Genomic DNA, 23,082 nt, shown 5'->3' with positions numbered 1-23,082 from the left:
TTTAAAAATTGGCGTTACCTGGGCCTCTTTTAACCTGTCTGGAAAAACCTTTGTGGAAATTGAAATATTTACCAAGTCAGTATAAAAGGGTACAAGAGATTCTTTTCCTAGTTTCAGAATTTTAGCCGATATTTTATCAACCCCTGTAGCCTTTTTTGTATTAAGTTTGTTTATAATTTTAGTAATTTTAGTCAACCCCATGTGTTGAGTGATGTTTGCAATGCAGGCAAAATTGCAATAGTGGCCAGTGTCTATATAGAATATATAGTAAATATAACTATGCTTGATTCGAACATGAAGCGACACACTGCTGGGAAAATGACAGTAAATACTACCTTATCGGTTATACTTACATAGAAAAAGCTTCTGAAGCAGGCACTGTTTTCTGCCATTAATCTCAGCAATAAAAATGCCGCTTATCTGTATCTTATATAGTATTTTCAACTTTGTGGAGATTTGTAAATTGACATGTTCCTGTGATGCGGAAGACCCTGTTTAAAAGTAAAGATTGATTTACTTTTTGATAAAAGTATTGTTATTTTTTTTCACAATTTGTATACAACATTATAATTCGTCAATGCACAAGGTTATTCAGAGAAAACAAATACCACAAAATCATAAATATTAGATCTTGTAACATTTACAAAAGTAAAATTAGCTTGTATTTAGAACCAAATAGCACTGAAGCCGTATTAAAAATGTTAGATCGTTTAATCAAGTGTCTAATAGTTAACGTATCAAAGTGATTTCAACTGTATTAACCTCTTAACAACATCCGATGAGGCTTTAGATGTAATTAATTGTATACATATCTACACATCAGTAGTTTGTATTGTATATATCTGGTATGTACACATAAACAGATGCTGCTATAGTGACAGCTAAATCAACAATACTGTGTAACATGTTGGGATAATTGACTAATACTGGAGCTAACACACGTGTAAGGTATGCTTGTTGACGTCAAATGAAATTAATTACAGCTATATGCTCTGAAAATCTATATAATATTCGCTCAAAAGTTGTTACTTAAAAAGTGAAACGCATAAAGTATTTAAAATTTAGGGAAATGTTGTCTGTTAGAATATACAATGATATTGTAAAAAGTTTATGTACACTATACGATTTATTGTTCTTCCTTTTAGATGTGCACAAACTAATAATATTATTTCAATATCGAAAGTCATAATATTTAATGAAATACCTCTACCACTCATACAATCCGAGAAGCATTTTTCATTGAAAATTATGTTAATGGTCTACATCCGCACAACATTTAAACCAGGATTTGCGGCTACGAAAATACATTTTACGATCGAAACAGGGATCAATTGAATGTTGTTCGAACTCTATATTTTTGCATTAAAGCTAAAGTATGAGCCTCTAATTCCATAGCATTATTAATGCTTTTCAAAACACATAAGGTAGCCTAACCATAGCTGAATCACTATATCCTTAAATACACTGTGACAAATATGAAATATTCTTTGTTTCCCGTCCTGTTGTCTACTTGGTTCTGATTCTCACTTAAGTTTTGTTACTAGCTGGTCAAAATTGTTATACTGAATACCGATGAGAAAGTTGAATAGGTGATGTTACAAATATTTAGGAGGATTTGCCTGGTTTTATATCACACATGTAAAAGTATGTTAACAAAAATAAATTTTAGCAAATACAAAAGCTGCCGACCAAGCCTTTAATTACATGGACCGCGGGAGGTAACCAAAACTATTTTAGGTTGATCCTGTCGCATTCTATTTATGAATACGGATTACCAAAATAGTAGTCCGTTTATAATCGTTTATATCTTCGTGATGTGAAAAAAGACAGTATTTTATAACATGGTAAGATTGGTATGTTCATATCTAGTGGAAGGTCACGTTAGAATCATGTAGACTCTTTAAAAACTTTGTAACTATATATTACTGAAATGAAATAGTGTGAAATTCGACAGTACATAGCGTTCCTTCCAACAACTCATCAAAATTGCTCGATTTAACATCCATCCCATTCGATTCACATATTCCTTAATAAAAGAAATGCCTATGACATTCGGAAGTCATTTCTTATTTAATTACAGAATTTGCCAGCCGTTTTATTTGGTCTATAAGAAAGATAATCCATCCAGCCTTGGCACACAGAAGTTACGCAGTTGTTCCGCTCCTGTAAATCTTCATTAACTTTCTGGTTACTGCGAACAAAAAGTAAATATACATCATTAATTGGATATCTGTTTTAAGGATGTGGCCGGTTACTGACTTTAAACACCTCGTACCTAATGGAATACGGAGGTTCTAAAATTGTAATTTCTATTTCTTGAGCAATACATTTGCCCTTTGTCTATCTAGAATATCAATAAGCTTTGAATGTCTTTAATTTGTTATATTATTATCTAGACGCTTACAGGTCTAATTTTCTAAACAAGGAGGTAAATTGTTTATTTAGTCTTATACTGTCAACAAAAAACCCTTTAAATTAAAAGTGACCGTGTGCGTTTCAGGGACGGGGTGATTGCCTGTTCTATTTTCGATAACCACATGATAACAGTAAGAAGTACTATATATCATGTTCCCCATTTGTCTGTAGAACTATTGTTTTGGCTGCTAAACTTCGTTCGTGAGGTTTGTAATTAAATGCGAAATCCTATCTAATAGACTATTTTTCATAATTTCCGATCTAGGAATACCAGTTCTATCGGAAAAGGGCAAGACTGCAAACAGTGAAAACCTTTTAACGTCTACAATATATGCATTAATTATAAAGCACATGTAAATGATCCTATCACACTTTTTCTGACGGTTTCTTAGAGAAAATGGATATAAAATATTTCTGGCTATTTAAGCTGACGTTTCTATCGGGTGATCAATCCGCCGGGACAGCGAGTCCCAATAATATAACGCCGCTGTTATTACAACAAATAGCAACCCATCATGAGAACATCGATAGTACAGTAAGTGAAGCGTTATTCTGTAAGCAGCCTATCCTACTAATATCGTATTTTCTTCTCCTATCTGTTGCTTTCCAGAGAAAACAAGGAAAATATTCCTGGATCAATACTTAATCAGCGCTCCAACGGATTCTTTTATTTTCCAAACGTGTGTGACAGTCAACCGGCGGAGATAGCCGAGTGATCAGAGTGAGGCTTTACATTATTGAACCGTGTGTTTACAAAATTATGCATGAACGTGGATTAGGAAATGATGAAATGGCTGATGGAATACTACCCGAACCCGCTCCCCCAGCCCCTACAGACCCGCGATTACCGCTGAATGCGAGACAAGTGTTTAAACTGAAGAAATCGTGGAAAGGAATTAAAAGGAATATGGCATCAACTGGAGTGGAAATGTTTGTGAGGTATGTATTCATTATATATATATTTTTAATTTATTTTGATTTTAGATGAACTAACGTTGAAATCATGCAATGGTATAATCCATGCCTGCTGAGAATTGAATAATATTTATTAAACAAAAGTTGTTTCATACCAATCAATATAGAGAGTATACAGGGAAACTAGACATAACTAAGAAACTACCAAACGCACTCAAAACCTTTGATTTATTTATTTATAAAAGGAAACTAAAGGAACTTGACATGAATTATATTTAAAAAAAGGAAATACTTTGATCTTAAGCACAAAGTGACACAATTTATTAAAAGGGGCGGTGATTGACGTTCCGCCATATATGATTTAATTTTTGAGGTCAACTAAATAATCAATAACAAAACGCGCAAAACACTAATGTTTTTCCTTTGTCATTAACACGATTGATCTAAGACGCCCATCATTTATTATTTAGGAAAACACGTTTGGTTAGAGAGTAATGGAAGCAATATTGATTATATAGCGCAATTAACTCCAAGTCCTCAGATACGTTAGAAGCTGGTATATACAAGAAAAAAAAACAACATCAGCATGATTATTTCAGTGTGTTGAGATTAGAAGAACAGAAACAAACTGAAAAGAAGGAATAATTTATTTTTAAGTTATAGCGTCTTCCTTCGTGTTTTGTCTCGCTCTTGAATTAACCTTTTCTATGTTTAATGGGAACAAATCTGTTTTTCTCATACCTATAAATACACCAGTTAGGGTTTCATTTGGGTTGACTGTTTGTTATCAAAAGGTATTTTCATAACATAAACAATTAACTGTAGTTAAGACACGTCGGTGATGATTCATGTACGTCCCTTACAATTCCAGTGCACAACTCTTGACGCTTGACCTACCACTTTCTTTCTAGACATAGAAGAAATCGCTGCTGAGGTTGAACTAGTATTGCCCAGAACTAACAAGCACAAAGATCAAATAGAAAAAGGTATCTCCGCACCCAAACCGCTCCCTCAGCACCGTGCCTCCCCCGCATCCCCCGAGAAAACAAATACGCAAAAAGGTGTATGTGTGAATGAGTACATCTCTGTAAAAATGTTTTATTGCATAGATATATCCAAAGCTTGAGATCTCATAAGTGTATTAAATGTGGACTATTTGTGTGAAATGAACCTGTCTTGGTGATAACCTCGTACGTAAATATATGACAGATTCTGAATTCAACATCTTTGAAGGTTTTTGAGATTATTGGCAACCAGATCGTAATTGCGTTTTCACTGTATCAGCGATTAATGTATTAAGAGTGGTTAGCGGTTGCTAAGTGTTTAATAATGCATGCGTTTGGTAAAATAATAACATATCCAGGTGCCATTTAATGCTTTATCTGGCATTAATCCATTTATTAAGTGTTCACAGAGCACTAAATTGCTTTATGATCTTAATAAATGACCAAACAGAATGTATTAGGTAACAGGAAAATGCCGTGGTGATTTTTGCTGCATGAATCGTTTTCAAAAATTTCACGATGTGCATTCTGCGTAAAAGTAAAAGTATCTTTATTTTTATTTTTCGTATTTGAAGCAGTCGTGTATATATAGTGCCGAACTCGTCATCATACCTTTAGTCATGATTGGTTCGGCTGAGCGTAATGACGTCTTTGATGATCTCCAGAGATTTTTTTTTACGTAAGGAAGTCGTGATGACTTTGTTATATTACCCATTGTTGAAATGTAACGATAATTACATAACATTAGTATCTGATATTATGTAAATACAAGACAGTGGCACTTTGACTTTTAACCGTTTTAAAAAGAATATTTCTAACTTTTTGTAAATCACTGTAAATGTAGGAGTAGTATTTGAAAACGAGGTAATTGCATTCATGCAATACTATTTGACTGAAGGTATAGTCTGTTTCTGAAATTGTATAGATGTCGTGTAGTATCACACAGGGGAGTCGTAAACTGTATTCCCCTCCCCTCAGCCTCACTCCTGGGGTCTTCCTCCACCATAAAAATATGGAGAGTCACCAAAATGACTCATAATTGTATCCGTGTGACGTTAAACACAGCAAATATTATGTGTAAACTATACTGGCATGGGATAAAAATCAACAAATATATTCCTGAAGGGAATATTTACAACAAAACTAGTGTTAGTTTAAATTCCCAGGAGTCGCAGAATCAAAGCGTGGAAGTGTTCATATATACCAACAAACTGATGATACATAACGGCACAGGCAGTCAGTACATTGTATCAGTGATTATAACAACTATTTGGCTAAACGTGGTGTACATTTTCAATACTTACGTCTATTTATTTATAACTTACCAGAGATTTTCATAAGTCGTCTAAATCCGACATCACGTATCTCTTGAGTAGATGTAGCGTATGTTTTTGAAATAAAACACATTTCCCCGTGAGGCTGCAACGTGTCTGGATTAACCCTTGAAGGAGGCTAAATTAACAATAAGCCTGTGTGATCATACATCAAATAGAAATATGTAATGCCTTTAAATAAGGATGCCTGATTGATTAAGAATTCGTTGATACCGAACATTTTAGATCTTAAAATCTTTTTTGCTTTTCACAATTTATATATATGAGCCGTGCCATGGGAAAACCAACATAGTGGGTATGCGACCAGCATGGATCCAGACCAGCCTGCGCATCCGCGCAGTCTGGTCAGGCTCCATGCTGTTCGCTTTTAAAGCCTATTGGAATTGGAGAAACTATTAGCGAACAGCATGGATCCTGACCAGACTGCGCGGATGCGCAGGCTGGTCTGGATCCATGCTGGTCGCATACCCACTATGTTGGTTTTCCCATGCCATGGCTCATATATTGAAAATATTGCGAACTACGCAATAGCTTTTCTAACGCTTTACACCACAACACCACAATGACAAAGTCATATGATTTATACCAACAACCTTTGTCATGCTAAATTCACCATGTACTTTCTATGGATTATCTTGAATTTTCATAAAAGGTTTCATCAAAACGTGCAGGGACAGAGGGCAATATAGAGATATGCTTTTTTTCATTTACGTTGTTTATTGTCAGAAAAAGTGGTGGTTTGTTATGCTATGCACATTGCAACGTACATGCTCCAAATTGCCCCGACATCTTTTTTAAGATATTTCTTATTTGGCTCGCTAAGCGGACTAATTTATACTTACTCGAGTCAGCTATCCTCCTGTTTTTAGTTTTTTAGCCGCTCTAGGATTTTGTCTGTAGAAAGTAGAATAAAAAACTCTAAGAAGGAAGATGTAAAACTTTGCAGGAAAACAGTTTACAAGTTTACATTGCGAAGTATAATTCTTTTCAATAAGAAACATCATTAATCATACTTTTTATGTGAAAAATATATAATGCAAGTCCTATATTTCAAGAACACAATAATTCAATGTTTGAGCTATTGTTTCATCCACTACTTTCTTTAACAAGATTTTTCCTTCATTTCTCTTTGAATGTCAGACACAGCCATCCATCTTTAGAACTCGAGCATAATTAAAGATATATATCTGGATCAATGTAAACTATGACCGGAATTCACGAGACGGATTTGGTAGATGAAAAGAATAGGGGCGTTCTAGTTCATTTCCTTCTTTATTTGATATAGTCGCAGTGGTGATTATGATAAGACACGCTTCAAGACATGCTTTAAGCGCTACTTCTGATGAATATTTATACAGTTTTTTTTTCTTTCTAGAAAATCATTATCTCATGCCATTTGTCAATAATTGATATTTTCAAAACATTTGTTTCTCGCGTTTCCAAATTGATTATTCTCTCAGGGTGCAAATTTGATAAATCGCTTGTAAAATAAATTACTGTAATTACAGCTGTTGCTGTTGAAACGTGCTGTTGCTTGATAATGCACTCGGTTTTATATAGTTTCCTTTGATGTAAATGCAGGCTATTCTATGAAATAGCTTATGCATTAATTTTAAACAGACAAAAACACTTTCATAATAATATTGGGTTATCAAGGCAGCCACATATGATTTTCTTGCAAGACAAACTGTGTAGAACAATGGAAAACATTTGGCAGTGTTGAAACAGTGATTTAAATTAGGCAACACATTCTTGTTCAGAAAATGTACAAACACATGTTTATAAATTACTAGCCTAGGTAGCGTATATTTCTCCAATTATTATTTTTCTTCTGAAAATAAGGACCATACATAAAACACTGAGACATATCTAAAGGAATTAAAAGTCCTATCTTAAACTCAGTGCAATACCTGCAGAAAAATGTAAAAACTGATTAATTGTCAATGTTAGTATGCACAGTTACGCCGTCTCCTATAATCCTTATATGAGCCGCGCCATGAGAAAACCAACATAGTGGCTTTGCGACCAGCATTGATCCAGACCAGCCTGCGCATCCGCGCAGTCTAGCCAGGATCCATGCCGTTCGCTAATGGTTTCTCTCATTGCAATAGGCTTTGAAAGCGAACAGCATGGATCCTGACTAGACTGCGAGGTAGCGCAGGCTGGTCTGGATCCATGCTGGTCGCAAAGCCACTATGTTGGTTTTCACATGGCGCGGCTCATATCATTATGAAAAGTATATCTCAAATGAGTAAAACGGCTGCACATGCTTTTTTTTTTATCAGAATTCAATAAAGAAAAAGTTCCAAACTAGTTTCATCTTTGATCGGCTTATCAATGTACAACATTACTGTAATATATATTCGATTTAGAGGTATAAATAATATAAAAAAGTAGACCTAAGGCAGCTGTGCATTTACTCACTGAATGACCCCGGTAACAGCTGCTTTGCATATGAACACACATGTATCTGTCTACAAGTATAAGGCCATACCAAATTGATATGTCGTTCGTCGGAACTACCGCATCAATGATTTCATTCCCGAGAAAAAGAATAAATCACCCGCCCGCACGTACGTAAAAATCTCCGAATTTTTTTTTCCGATTACGCGGACCGGAATGATAACGGCAAAACAGGTTTTATATCTGTTTTAATGCGTCAAGGTGATACTGATCGGAATTCATGCGTTCGTAATACATGCAGCTGATGACTCAAACTCAAAAAGTCAGGAATAGTGTATTTAGAACGGGGATTCCGTGCGATCGGAAAAAAGATTAATGGCGACATATACCAAACTGTTAGACCATGTCTGAATGTCACAAAAAGACATGTCGACTGGACCGATCTATGACGTCATCAAAATGGTGGCCAAGTTTGTAAATATAACTTTGCGTAATTCATTATTTATTTATGTTACACAGCAAATCTTCATCTTATTATCTCTGGTTTTCCATCCTAGAATATTTGTTGTCAATGCAATAACACTATTGAAGTATATAAACAATTAAATAATGTGATATAATAAAAATATACCGTACCCCACCCACTTTATTTCAACAGATTATTTTCTTGTTGAATATATTTGTTTGGTATGTGCTATACCATCAAAATATACGAACATCATCATATTTTAATAGTGCTGTAGCTGTTTATGTGTGCTTTACGTCTCTGTTACACATGAACATTGTACCAATTTGCTGACCCATCATCCGTATCGTGTTGAACTCAACAATGACTTTTAACATTCGCACTTAATTAAATGCAATGATGAGAATTCCTACCTTTCTTCTATCGTTTCTTTCCCGATGGATATGATTTATTTTGATAGAAGCCTTTCAAAAAGTATGATTAATAGTTTCCATAGGATCTCAAAACTTTATTTAACAATAATGAAGTCTTTAAACAATAAACTTTCCATAGTCCATAGTTTGGATTGTTACCTTCATTTTAGAATATGTCGGTCATTTTAGCCCATTTTCTTAGAAGGAAACTTTTCATGATGCGTATCACGATTGGGTGATGAAACATTTGCCATCGTCTGACATTCTGAGAACTCCTGAAAGTTCTTTAATAATTGTATCAATTGTCAAGGGCTGGCACACCATATAATAACGTTTTTTGAGAATTTTCATAACAGTTCTACGACAGAGTTGTAGCTATCAAAAGTGTCTTTCTTGAATTCACAATTGTCAACAGCAAAGAACATATGGCGACCATTCACAAAGTTTCATAGAATATAGACAACATAATAAGAGAACGGTTGTGTTATATTATTATTATTATTAACTATCTGGGTCTAATGGGCTAAGAGTAGTTTACATAAATATATATTAACCCGTTTAAGAAGTATTTTAGTTCTATACTTCTTGATGTTTAATGTATAATTTACCGGCTGCAACCTGTAAATATTATTAGTTATAACCACGAAAAGTTGCAGTAGGTTTGCGCATATAAGCGTAGATGTAAGGGTCGAGCACATAACAATGTCCTTGGCATGTTTAAAGTGTCATTTTTGCTTTCCGCGGAAGGACCCAGAATCAACCAACGTCGATAACATGCAATGAAATAGGTAGGGACTTTCAAATAAGATCTTGATTATCAGCAGTAACTGTTACTGGTCCTGTAAGTACCAGCCTGATGAATAAGTATCATTGTTCCCTAAAGAATTTAGCCGTAGAGGAAAGCTCTTGTATATTAACATTTCTGTCCAAAAACTAAATTTCGATGTATTTGATTGTGCTTATTGCCGAATGTATAGACGTATTTGAAATATTGTAAGACCTTTTGATTGCCGTGTGTAATTTTTCACCCACAGAGCATTGGCCTCTTTCAACAACTAATATTTGCGATTGCCTGTCTTGACAGAAAACAAACAAACTTTCTCTACGCCCGAAGGGGGCGTTTTATATTATGACGACGATGTTCGTCTGCCCGTAAGCAAATCCGTGTCAGCTTTGTAACTCTTGAACCCTTTGAAGGATTTCGAAGAAACTTAACACAAATATTCACAAATATGGCTCTTTGTTTCGTGCCAGCTCTGTAACTCTTGAACTGCTTGAAGGATTTTAAAGACACTTGGCACAAATGTTCACCATATCTAGACAATATGCAGAGTGCATGTTTCGGATGGCTGACTTCAAGGTCAAGGTCACACTTAGGGGTCACATGTCATACATCGGGCGTATATTGCTCTGCATTGCGGTGCTCTTGTTTGCTAAAAGAATCATTATAACACTTCTAGTTACTACTAGGGGCGTTTGTTTACTTTCAGTCACATTTGTCTATGGCTTTAACAACAATAATCGTTTCGTATTCGTATCTGATTTTAGCGCGATCCACTGTGTCCCTACTGATGCGGCTCTATCACAATCTCTTAAGCAAGATGCAAAGTCAGTCTATGTCAGAGATATCATATTAAATGCATTCTCAAATGGTAGAAAAGAATGTTGTATAAGCGCTAAGGCACATTTTACCACCATGTGTTTATATACCCGTACATAGCTTCCATATCGTGCAAAGTTGTGCCACTGGAGCTAAGTGTTGTTTTGATCAGACATTTTGATACATATTTACAGGTATAAAACAATAATATTTAAAACAATACAGAGAATATATTAACGAACATATGTTAACATTATGTTAAAACATTGTCAAAAAAAAATTTAGAAAAAAAATTATTGACGTGTTTCATACAGCGGCTTAAACATTTCTGAAATGATTGCAAATGCTCCACAGACATCATGTCAGTTTTACTGTGTATATTTTACGGAAGTGATATTTCATGGTAAAAGGGTTTTGCGACGACACATCAATTTGAATGGGTCTATAGTGAAGATATATGTATGAATAACGAAAAGCAGAAAGTAACTTATTAAATGTGAAAGATAAATTAATCTTTTATTCTATAGTTTTGTGTAGCTGTGCTAAATAGCACGACAAGAGGTCACTAGAAAGAAAAGAGTTCACTCATTCAGAAAGATACATGTAGAATTATATTACAGTATATTAACATACATTTTTGAAGGGTCGTGTGTACAAGTCCCTGCGAGGTGACTGTGCGTTTGGTTATAAGTTTCTCTACTCTATTATTACTGTTTTCAATAATGTAAGATAATTACTATTAGATAATTATCAACAGGTTTCTATTTTTTTATTTACATTAATTTTAATTACAATGCAGCATAGAAATTACTTCAGCAAAGCTTTTCCTTTATTTCACGTCCCTTTAAAGATGTACTTTGCTCACCATTTACATAAATATTTCATTGCATATTGATCTAAATTTATAAAATCCTCATTAAACATCTTTACCTAGACTAAATATATAAACTAACTGTGTATACTGCAATCACAAATAAATAAGTAACAACCATTTGTTTCAAACAAACTTCGAGAATTTTGGTAACGTAATATGTTCATTCTGTGTTTACTTACACATTAATTAGTATGTAGTGCATGTATTTAAACCTTACACACTACCTTTCATACTCACAAACATGGTTATTTTATAATACCATAAATGATATGCGATAATTGTTCATATATTCAAATATGAAATTTTGGCATAATATATATTTAATATTGTATAAATGACGTTCCTTACATAATACTAAATAATTATGTATGTGTACGATGTAAACTACAAAAACCTTCACTTTCAGCACCAAAAACAAACAACTTTGTCAATCATTTGAAGATGATGATATATTTAATTTTTAAAAACTGGCCGCCATTTTGATGACGTCATAATTCGGTCCAGTCGCAGAATTCACACTGGCGACATGGCTTAGAATGAACTTCAGACATTACGGAACAGATTGGTATATGTCGCCATTAATCTTTTTTTCCAATCGCACGGGACCCAAAATATGGCTCTTAGCGAATACACTTGAATTATGATGTTGTTCATCATTTGTTTTAAATCTGGAGTGTCTGTGCTAATGCCACACTTGGCCTAGGTGATGAAGTAGGCACGTTCTACGATTGGTCAGATATTCTATCAAAATGCATATATTCAATTTAGAAAAATGTTTAGCTTTTCAAATAAGTAGTGTAGATATAAAGATAATTGCTGTCGTATTGTAACCCCAATTTTCCCTGTTTGTATATTAATTGGCTGTGAATTGATTGAAAGAAAGAAACTGATTGAAAGAAAGAAACTGAAAAAACAGACCTTCCCAGCTCAAAATTTCTTGCTCAAACAAAGCACAACATATAACACTTTTAAGAGTGGCCATATTGGGATCATTTTTTGTCCGTCTGTTGTCATTTTTGACTGAAATGAACCTCTACCACAAAAGCTTAAGCTATCCTGATCTGTTCAGAAATTATTCCAATGGGATTCGAGCAATGTTGAAGCATTTGTGTGCCCAGCTCCGTTTAGTCTCATTGGTCAAGTGATTTATTACTTTCCCCTCACCTCTACCGTTTGGAGTTTAACTAGGGGCAAAAAGTTGCTCATTTGTCGAAGCCATCTAACTGGATTTCAGAAGATATGTTATTCCACTTAGGTGTCCGTTTTGTCTTAAATATTCCTCACCATCCTCTACCGATAAATGGGCACGCCTTCAGATTAATGTAGAACAATCAAAATTAAAAATAAGACACTCATCCCTTAGTAATTATAAATACAAAATAAAAACAAACTGATTCAGTGAGTTCTGGCAAGAATTTATTTGCAAAACCATTCATGTAGTCTTTAAAACATATAGAAAAGCTATCTACTGTGTTAGTCACACTAAATGTTTGATTTCTGTGTTATTCTTAAAGAAATGTTAACTTCATGTATAATCATAACTGGTTATGCCTCCTTTTAGGGTCCAAGCTGGGAAAAAATACCCGCTCGTTCCGTGTAAAATCTACCCGCCTCTGAAAAATTCAAAATTGAGGGGGGAAAAAAATTCGCTCGCTCGCTCCTATTTTTTTTTTTTTTTTTTTTTTTGAAAATTTTCCTAAGAACTATTAACCAATTTGGTATGGCCTAAACAGGCAGATTTCATTTCGCTTTCAATATTATATTGAAAAAGATCAATTATCTTTATAATCTATTTATAATATATATAATCCTCGCCATGTCTAATACAAAGAAACACGTAGGCTAACCTAGTTTCTTTGCGGCGGTTGTAATAGTATCTGTAAAGAATTGTGTTCAGTTGTTTTAAAAACTCACCATGTTTGCTATGCATGAGTACCATCACCATGTTTGCTATGCATGAGTACCATCACCGTTAACTGGAAGTAATAGAATGTTTCAATGGAGGACGGCGTCTATTGAAATAAGCCGGGCAGAACTTTCAGAAAGCGGATACGGAATTATCAGTAAGCCTTCTCATATTGATATGTTTGGTATATGGTTAAAATGTCTGACATGTCGTGGCGTAGTCTAATGTCTACAAAAATACTGTCAACCATTTTACTTAATCAACAAGAGGACCATAATGGTCCTGAATCGCTCACCTGTCCCCAAATGACCCAGTTTTGAACTGAGTATGATGTCGTTTTTTTCTATTATTTGACATAGTGACCTAGTTTTTGAGCTCATGTGACCCAGTTTAGAACTTGACCTAGATATCAGGATAAAAATTCTGACCAATTTTCATGAAGATCCATTGAAAAATATGGCCTCTAGAGAGGTCACAAGGTTTTTCTATTATTTGTCCTAATGACCTAGTTTTTGAAGGCATGTGACCCAGTTTTGAACTTGACCTAGATATCATCAAGTTGAACATTCTCACCAATTTTCATGAAGATCTCATGAAAAATATGGCCTCCAGAGATGTCGCAAGGTTTTTCTATTTTTATACTACTGACCTTGTTTTTGACCGCACGTGACCCACTTTCGAATTTTATCTAGTTATTATCAAGGTGAACATACAGACCAATTTTCATGAAGATCCATTGAAAAATATGGCCTTTAGAGAGGTCAAAAGGTTTTTCAATTTTTAGACCTACTGACCTAGTTTTTGACTGCAGCTGACCCAGTTTCAAACTTGACCTAGACGTCATCAAGATAAATTTTCAGATCAGCTTTCATACAGATCCCATGAAAGATATGGCCTGTAGAGAGGTCACAAGGTTTTTTTTATTATTTGACCTATTGACCTAGTTTTTGTAGGCACGTAACCCAGTTTCAAACTTGACCTAGATATTATCAAGATGAACATTCTGACCAATTTTCATGAAGATCCATTCAAAAGTTTGGCCTCTAGAGAGGTCACAAGGTTTTTGTATTTTTAGACCTACTGACCTAGTTTTGGACCGCAGTTGACCCAGTTTCAAACTTGACCTAGATATCATCAAGATGAACATTCAGACCAACTTTCATACAGATCCCATGAAAAATATGGCCTCTAGAGAGGTCACAAGGTTTTCCTTTTTTTTACCTACTGACCTAGTTTTTGTCGGCACTTGACCCAGTTTTGAACTTGACCTAGATATTATCAAGTTGAACATTCCGACTAACTTTCATGAAGATCCATTGAAAAATATGGCCTCTAGAGAGGTCACAAAGTTTTTCTATTTTTAGAACTACTGACCTAGTTTTGGACCGCACATGACCCAGTTTCAAACTTGTCCTAGATATCATCAAGATGAACATTCTGACCAATTTTCATAAAGATCCCGCGAAAAATGTGACCTCTAGAGTGGTCACAAGCAAAAGTTTACGGACGGACGACGGACGCCACGCGATCACAAAAGCTCACCTTGTCACTTTGTGACAGGTGAGCTAAAAATATAGTAGAATAGCCCAGGTCCTGCTGGAGATATACCTGTTTCATACGTTTTTAATGTAATTATAAATATAAAGAGATACTGCCTGTATTAGGTCAGAATCCGCAATATTCCATACATAGGGTTCCATTGTGCTAGGTCTGTCGTCTATAATATAAACAATATTTTAGTCTAAACAGACCTTATATATTGTTCTGTGTTACATTCGCAAGGCATTTCCTCCATACATTGTGCAATGGCAATATAAATATTACGCAGATATTTCCTTAGATGTTAATTATATTTTTAGCACCAGCTTAAGCAAATTAAATGTCTATTATATATGTACATTGAATGGCATAAGAACCAGAAAATATTAATCAATTAATTACTGTTATACAAGTTCATTCAAATTACCTTTTAAAACACCGTGCGAGTAGATTTGCCTACATCATACACAGAAAACCTAACAACTGTCTATGCTGTGCTGAAAACTAAATTCTGTAGCATGTGAGCATTATAATGCTGGCGTATGGCTGGCGTGAAGCAATTCCACTGTTAACAACTGTACATGCATAATACTGCTTGCCCTACTGTTATACTTAACAATTATCAATTTACGGTGTTGTAAACTTGAAGATATTAAAATCTTTTATGTAATGAAAATATCTAATAAAAGCCATAAAAGCATGAGCTTACATCCCATTTCTTATTTTTGCTATTTTGTGAAGTAACATAGAGACCTTGCCAAAGCAATACCCAACTATTATTTGTACCATTCAGTATATTTCAAATGTGTCTTTTTAATCACCATTCTTTACAAAAGAAAACAAAAACTTTGATTTAATGCATAAAAACGCAAATGATATGAAAATTAATAGTACCTTTCGGTTTTTAACAGTATTACTGAAATGTAGTGTTTACTTGCTGGCAGTTAAGGATAATACTTTAGCCAACAGTCATGTTCACACCAATCTGGTGCAACAGTGTCTGGATAAAAGTTGGATATGTCTGCCAACAACATTCAAAATACCACTATTGTACTAGCCAAAGTGCTATTGATTAGGCACAGTGCGAAAAGTTACCGATTTCTTCAATTGACGTGGCATTGCGCGAGTATCAACATAACACTATCACTATAAAAGGGGTGGGAGTTACACATTTCATGAACAGACTCAGTCAAGCCAAGTCTTTTAATTTTTCGCTTGGTTGAGCTCTATGCTTTGTGAGTTTACAAGTCCTGAAGAGTATTTTGACGGATCTGGTGTTTATATTGTTAGTTCTGTCGAAACTTTGCTTACGTATCAACTGTTTCTATAGCCGTCTAACTTGATTCATGCAAACTTTGCTCTGGACCAGCAAAGAAAATAGTGGGAAATATGTCTTACGTCCGAGCCTTCCACTTTTTGAGCAGGGTGTCATTTTGTGCTTCCAAAATTCTGTAACTGATAAGAAGTTATGCGGGGCAAGAAATGTCCCCGATGTCGTTTTGAAAAAAAACAAAAAAAAAAAACGAGAGAGCTATATAAGAGGATGCTTAACAAAACAAGAGGGCCATGATGGCCCTATATCGCTCACCTGTTATCATTGCACCTGAGGACAAGAAGGTCCTCAGAAAAAATATCTAAGTCCAAAGGACAGGAACAACAAAGGGAAGAAATTAAACCAAAAAGAAAAAAAATTCTTACAAGGTACAGATATGTCAAAATAAACCTAAAAATTGGAGGTACCATCCATGTTGTACCACAGAAAAGTGGTCTCGGTTTTTCCCTACGGCCAATAATAAAAAAGTTACTAAAAACAAGCTATTTATAGTAACGTAAATGGGAAGCAATTAAAAAAAATGATTGTAAGTTAAAGAACAAAAGAAGGATCTGCCAAATAAATCTGTTGACAAAAATGAAATTTCAGATCAGTATCTTCATTAGTTATGGAGATATACCCATTTTAATTTAAAAAAAGGGAGGTAATTTGACATAAAATCAGTCCATAGTTATCTACACTCATTGACTCAGTCCAACTAATGACAATTATGAAATTTCAAATAAGTCCTATAAGTAGTTACTGATATAAATCCATTTTGATTACAATCAGGGGAGGTAATCAGATGTAAAATAACTCTGGAACCTACGAATGGATCTGATTTGTCATGGAATCCAAGATTTATTGTTGTTGAAGATATTTTGGAAGTTTGTATCAAATAAAACCATAAATGAAGTCTCTATATGGCTGCAAAAGCCAAAATAGCCAATTTTGGACCTTTAAGGGGCCATAACTCTGGAACCCATAAAGGAATCTGGCCAGTTCAAGAAAGGAACCAAGATCTTGTGGTGATACAAGTTTTGTGCAAGTTTGGTTAAAATCAAATCATAAGTGAAGCTGCTATTGTGCAGACATGGTCAAAATAGCTAATTCTGGCCCTTCCAGGGGCCATAACTCTGGAATTCATTATGGGACCTGGCCGGTTCAAGAAAGGAACCTAGATCTTATGGTGACACAAGTTTTGTGCAAGTTGTATTAAATTCAAATCATAAATGAAGCTGCTATTGTGCAGACAAGGTCAAAATAGCTAATTCTGGCCCCTTTCAGGGGCCATCACTCTGGAACCCATAATGGAATCTGGCCAGTTCAAGAAAGGAACCAAGATCATATGGTGATACAAGTTGTGTGCAAGTTTGGTTAAAATAAAATCATAAATGAAGCTGCTATTGTGCAGACAAGGTCAAAATAGCTAATTCAGGCCCTTTCAGGGGCCATAACTCTGGAACCCATAATGGAATCTGACCAGTTCATAAAAAGGAATCAAGATCTTATGGTTATACAAGTTGTGTGCCAGTTTGGTAAAAATCAAATTATAAATAAAGCTGCTATTGTGCAGACAAGATCAAAATAGCTAATTTTGGCCCTTTCAGGGGGCATAACTCTGGAACCTGTAATGGAATCTGGCCAGTTCAAGAAAGGAATCGAGATCTTATGGTGATACAAGTTGTGTGCAAGTTTGATTAAAATCAAATCATAGATGAAACCACTATCGTGCAGACAAGAAATTGTTGACGGACGGACGCACGAGACGCACGGACGGACGACGGACGATCACAGAAGCTCACCTTGTCACTATGTGACAGGTGAGCTAAAAACGAATTTTATGAAAATCGACAGAACAGTCATTTGAATCTAAAAGTTGAACGACGGACGTACGCCAAACTCGGCTCGCACGATCTCTCAACAAAGTGAGCTAAATACTATTTTTAAGCTTTGCAAAGCTTCTGAATTGAACAGATACATAGTGATGAAAATGAAACATGCGAGTGAACGCTAACTGAAATATATGTTGCCAGAATGTCACATTATACGCCCGTCTACGTTAGCAATGAAATTTTAATTCTGTGGTTGTGTTATAATTCTTGGAGAGGATCATTTCGAAATGACCGATTTGGAAATAAATTACTATCATATGATTCAAACTTCGGCAATTTTCAATAATTCAAGAGCCATAACTGTAAAGACACTGGTCCAAAGTAACTACTTATCGAACTTGTTTGTTTGTGTTGATGGATTTAACGTCGCACCGACACAGTCTAAGGTTATATGGCGACTTATCGAACTTGACGTAGATGTTATAGTAAAATATGATCTGTTTAAGTTTGGTAGACCGCAAGCCCAAACAATAACATATCCGATTCTAACCACCAGATTAAAAAGTTTCAAGAATAAGCTATTTAAGTAGCAACAAAGGGAAGTAAGTCCACAAAAAACCTTGCCAAGTAGAGATACGTTAAAATACTCACAAAATTTTCGCATCTAAGTGTACCTTGCTACCTAAACACTGTAAGTAGTATCCATGTTGTAGCACAGAAAAGTGGTCTCGGTTTTCCCTACGGCCAATTATAAAATGTTACAATATAAGTTTATAATATTTATAGTACCAACAATCGGAAGTAATTCTAAAAAAAAAATCTGAGTCCACAAAAAAATCCTTACCAGGTTGAGATATGTCGAAATACACCTAAAATTTGGAAGTAACATGCATGTTTTACCACAGAAAAGTGATCTCGGTTTTTCCTACGGCCAATAATAAAAACGTTACAATATATTAAGCTATTTATAGTAACAACGAAGGAAAGTAATTCTAAAAAAAGTAACTTCACAAAAAAGGTTATCTGTGCCTCCTGGCAATACTGTTTCATTAAGATAAGTATCAGTTATGTGATCTTAATGAGACTGAAGATGAATTTCATTTTGTTCTTAAATGCAGAGTTTATATAGAATTACGTACAAAGTTCATTAAACGTTATTTCTATACTCATACAAGTATGTATAAGTTCTTAGAATTGCTACAATCAAGTAATAAATCTATTCTAGTAAATTTGTATAAATATATAACATTAGCTAATAACAAGAGAAACGAATTATTGCAAGGAATTTAAACTCGTGTCTTGGAAATGCTTGTGGGTTTGTTTGTGTTAACATTAATTATATAACATATACTGCCATTCAGTTGATCACCGTGTATTAAACTACCTACACTTCTTGAATTCGTAAATGCGGATTATTTGTGAGCATTAATATCTGTATACTAGTATAACAAGATTGACATCGTTTCTATTGTGATATCGTTGTAATATTCTTGTAACATCCCAATGGTTAAAATCAGATCTGTTCATTCTCTGCATATACTTAATGTCATTTTTCCTATCACGTGTATTGTATTACATGTATAATCTCATGTAGTATTAACAAGATACATGTATTGTATATGTTAATAAAATATCTGTTCTGTTCTGATAATTATATTTGCCAAACAAATTGCAAAGTTATGGCCTAAGATCTTCTGTGACCTTTGACCCCTAAGTGTTACCTTGACCTTTAAGAGAGGGGACTTGGGTTTGTCCATGACATTCCTTGTCATTGAGGCTACATTAATGCCAAATACAAATAAGATTGCTCAAAAGATTAGTTTAAGTATGGAGCAGAAAATGTCAATTTTCGCAATTTTGACCAATTAAAGGGCCATAACTCTGGAGATACTGGTCCGCATTGGCCAGCTATCAAACTTGACCAAGATTTAGTAGTAATACATCATCTGCATAAGTATAGTTGATATCAATGAAAAATTACTCTAGTTATCGAGCGGACACTGTCAATTTGGGCAATTTTGACCAATTCAAGTGCCATAACTAGAGATACTAATCCGAACTGGATGGTTATTTAACTTGACCTACATTTTATAGAGATGCACATTCTACATAAGTTATATTTAGTTCTGATGACACTCAGTTTTGACCAATTCAAGGGCCATAACCCTGGAGATACTGGTCCGAACTGGCTGGTTATAAAACTATGTCAAGATTTTATAGCGATACACACTTTATATAAGTTTGGTCCAGTTCTGATACAAAATACTCTATTCTTGAGCGGACACCGATTTTTTTCCGCCCGCCACACCACCCAACCGGCCGCCCGTAAAGTGTGAAAAACATTATACGTCCCGTTCTTTAAACGGGCGTGTAAAAAGGTTTCACTTTACCGTTATAATGCTCTAAGAGAAATAGCAAAAAAAAATAAAATTGCTAAATGAACCCTTAAATATAAATTGTTGACTTATTGCGTCAGTGAAATATGGATTTATACTTATTTTCGGCTGACATATTGCGTGCAAAATATAGATAACGTGGATAAGAAAAATATTTGTATATCTGCTTTGAATCAGATTTATGTTAGTTGAATTACATAATCGATAACCAACGTCTAGATAAACGTGTCTGCAGAATGCAATATGTCTGTTCTCTTGTCTGTAGTAAACAGCTTGGAAATATAGTCTTCACAAAGAAAGTTAAAAACAAAAGAGACGCATTCTCATTATCAATTTAAATAGTACCGTGCATTATACATGGTAGCTTTTTGTGGATGTGTGTCCATTATGCTGTAGTGTCCTGGTATGTTTCCAGAAATCCTTTTAAATCTATTACTCTGGAGTGTAACATTTAATGCTGTGGAGTACATGTTTATATAAGTATAAGCAAGAGTGAACTATTAAAATAAAGAACTTATAAATGAAAAACGTTAATATTCTCATTCAAAATAAAACTTGTGGAACAATAAATATGTTCCGTATTTTTTAAAAAAAATATTGTTCTGCAATGTTAGTAGTTACGTCTTCTTCGCTATTATTTATGGTTTGTACATCCAATATACATGTATACATAAATTCAATATGTGACCATGTGTGTTGTCATTCGTCTTGCTTTGTATTTTGGCATTTAATGAAATCTGGATCAAATGTTGGTATATAAACTGGTGTCCTCGCATACATTTACGTAAGAAGTCTTTTTAGTCCCTGTCCGTCTATCCGTCTGTCGGTCCGCAAATCGGGATCCTGCATATTCATTTTGTTTGTTTTGGGTTTAACGCCGTTTTTCAACAGTATTTCAGTCATGTAACGGTGGGCAGTTAACCTAACCAGTGTTCCTGGATTCTGTACCAGTACAAACCTGTTCTCCGCAAGTAACTGCCAACTTCCCCACATGAATTATCAGAGGTGGAGGACGAATGATGTCAGACACAATGTCTTTATCAGATCGTCACGGAGAACATACGCCCCGCCCGGTGATCCTTAGACCAACGCTGTCCCTACTGAGCTAAGCGGGCGGGCATCCTGCATATTCAAGTTAGGTTCAACTTGATATGTGAATATAGGTCAATATGTAGATTCTGCACGAACATTACTTATGCTTAAAGGTCATAGGTCAATGTCACTATTGGATGTCAAGTAAAAGTTGTTTCCGCACCATAACTTTTATATGCATTGATGTATTCTCTTAAGTGCTACACACAAACGCTCCCATGGTGAGACAAGGTGTCAACAAGAGCTATGCTTGACAGTTAAAGGTCAATGTCACTGTTTAAGGTCAAGCAAAAATTTGTTTCCACTCCTCAACCTTTATATGCATTGAAGGATTTTATTACCGCTACAAGCAAATGTTTCTCGTGACCAGAAAATATGTCGCATACATGACCTATGATTGGTGGTCAAAGGACAAGGCCACTATTGAAATTAAAGTGAAAATTGTTTTTGCCTCCCTAGCCACTAAATGCATATGACCTAGTTTATGGCCCTACTTGACTCAGTGATGGACTTTTAAACGCGTAAACTTTGAGTGCAGAATTGGTAGGTCTGTCCACAAATTCACCAGTTTCCTTGCATACGATTCCAGTGTGGTTGATTGACACTGTCGCCAAGAACCACAAGGGACGAACACTAACAAAGTATTCCGCCGGTAAGGGACTTATGTATTGCCACTGCAACACTCGGTCACTTGTTTAGTTTAAAAAAAAAATCTTTTTTGATAACGTTCGTATTCGTCAGCGAACATGTTTAATTATTTTCCCAGAAACAATCACAAGTTCTGGCGGGGGAACAATGCACGCGTATCTGTTAAATAACATAAAAAGTCCACACATTTCCTAAATTAGCAATTTCGAAACAAGATTATTTTAATTCTTTTGTCAAGAATAGTTGTCAATAATGCCAAGTGATCCTCGTCTTTGCATCAATAACCAGAGTGTATCGATCGTATTTCATTGTTTATCTCTCTCATCAAGCTGAAGGTAATGAACGCGGGAACTTAAGACCAGTATTATTTAGGATGAAACTGAAATACCAGCTTATTTTATGATGCTAGTCTTCAACATAGTTAATGAAAGTTGGAAGGGGTATCTCATAAAAAAGGAATAAAGCCAAACAATGTAGTTGAGACATAATGCATGTCATTGCATCCAAGAATTAAATGTATTTCAAAACCTTTGGAAAGGATTTAATGATCCCATTTACCGCTTAAACGGCAGTTTGTTTACGGGCGGGCGAGGGATGGACATTTGTCTAATCCCCCATCACCCCTAAACCTTCTAGAGGGAAAACCGATCACTGATATGACATATATGATATGAAATGGCAGTTTTTCAAACAAGAAAGATGAAATGGAATATGTCAGGCATCATTTACTATTGTGTTTTGACTAGATTTCGCTCTACTGTGCAGAACATAATCAGAAAATCAGTCTTTGAAAGAGATTTTTATTCAGGAATTTATTATTAAATCTTAACATAAAATAGCTCTGTTTATATTCCTTTCAAAATTACTAGGTTTACAATTTATATTTTAAGTAGAATATGTGATTTTATTTAAAGGAAGTTTAAAGTACGT

At 34.9% G+C, this 23,082-nt stretch overlaps 1 protein-coding gene across 2 annotated transcripts in view; it reads left to right on the top strand.

The window, feature by feature from the left end:
* The first annotated feature begins 810 nt into the window (after positions 1 to 810).
* Positions 811 to 23,082, top strand: part of LOC123529499 (neuroglobin-like) — a 50,494-nt gene continuing 28,222 nt past the window's right edge. Inside the window, exons 1-2 of one of the 2 annotated variants that reach the window (XM_045309872.2) lie at positions 811 to 943; positions 3,026 to 3,354. In XM_045309872.2, the coding sequence (XP_045165807.1) occupies positions 3,176 to 3,354 (179 nt within the window). In that variant the 5' untranslated portion in view covers positions 811 to 943; positions 3,026 to 3,175. Of the gene's footprint in view, positions 949 to 3,025; positions 3,355 to 23,082 lie in introns of both variants that reach the window. The other variant, XM_045309863.2, reaches the window with a different exon arrangement.

This window comes from Mercenaria mercenaria, chromosome 1 (genome assembly GCF_021730395.1).
Source record: "Mercenaria mercenaria strain notata chromosome 1, MADL_Memer_1, whole genome shotgun sequence".
NCBI lineage: Eukaryota > Metazoa > Mollusca > Bivalvia > Venerida > Veneridae > Mercenaria > Mercenaria mercenaria.
This window is presented reverse-complemented; position numbering and strand designations above follow the sequence as displayed.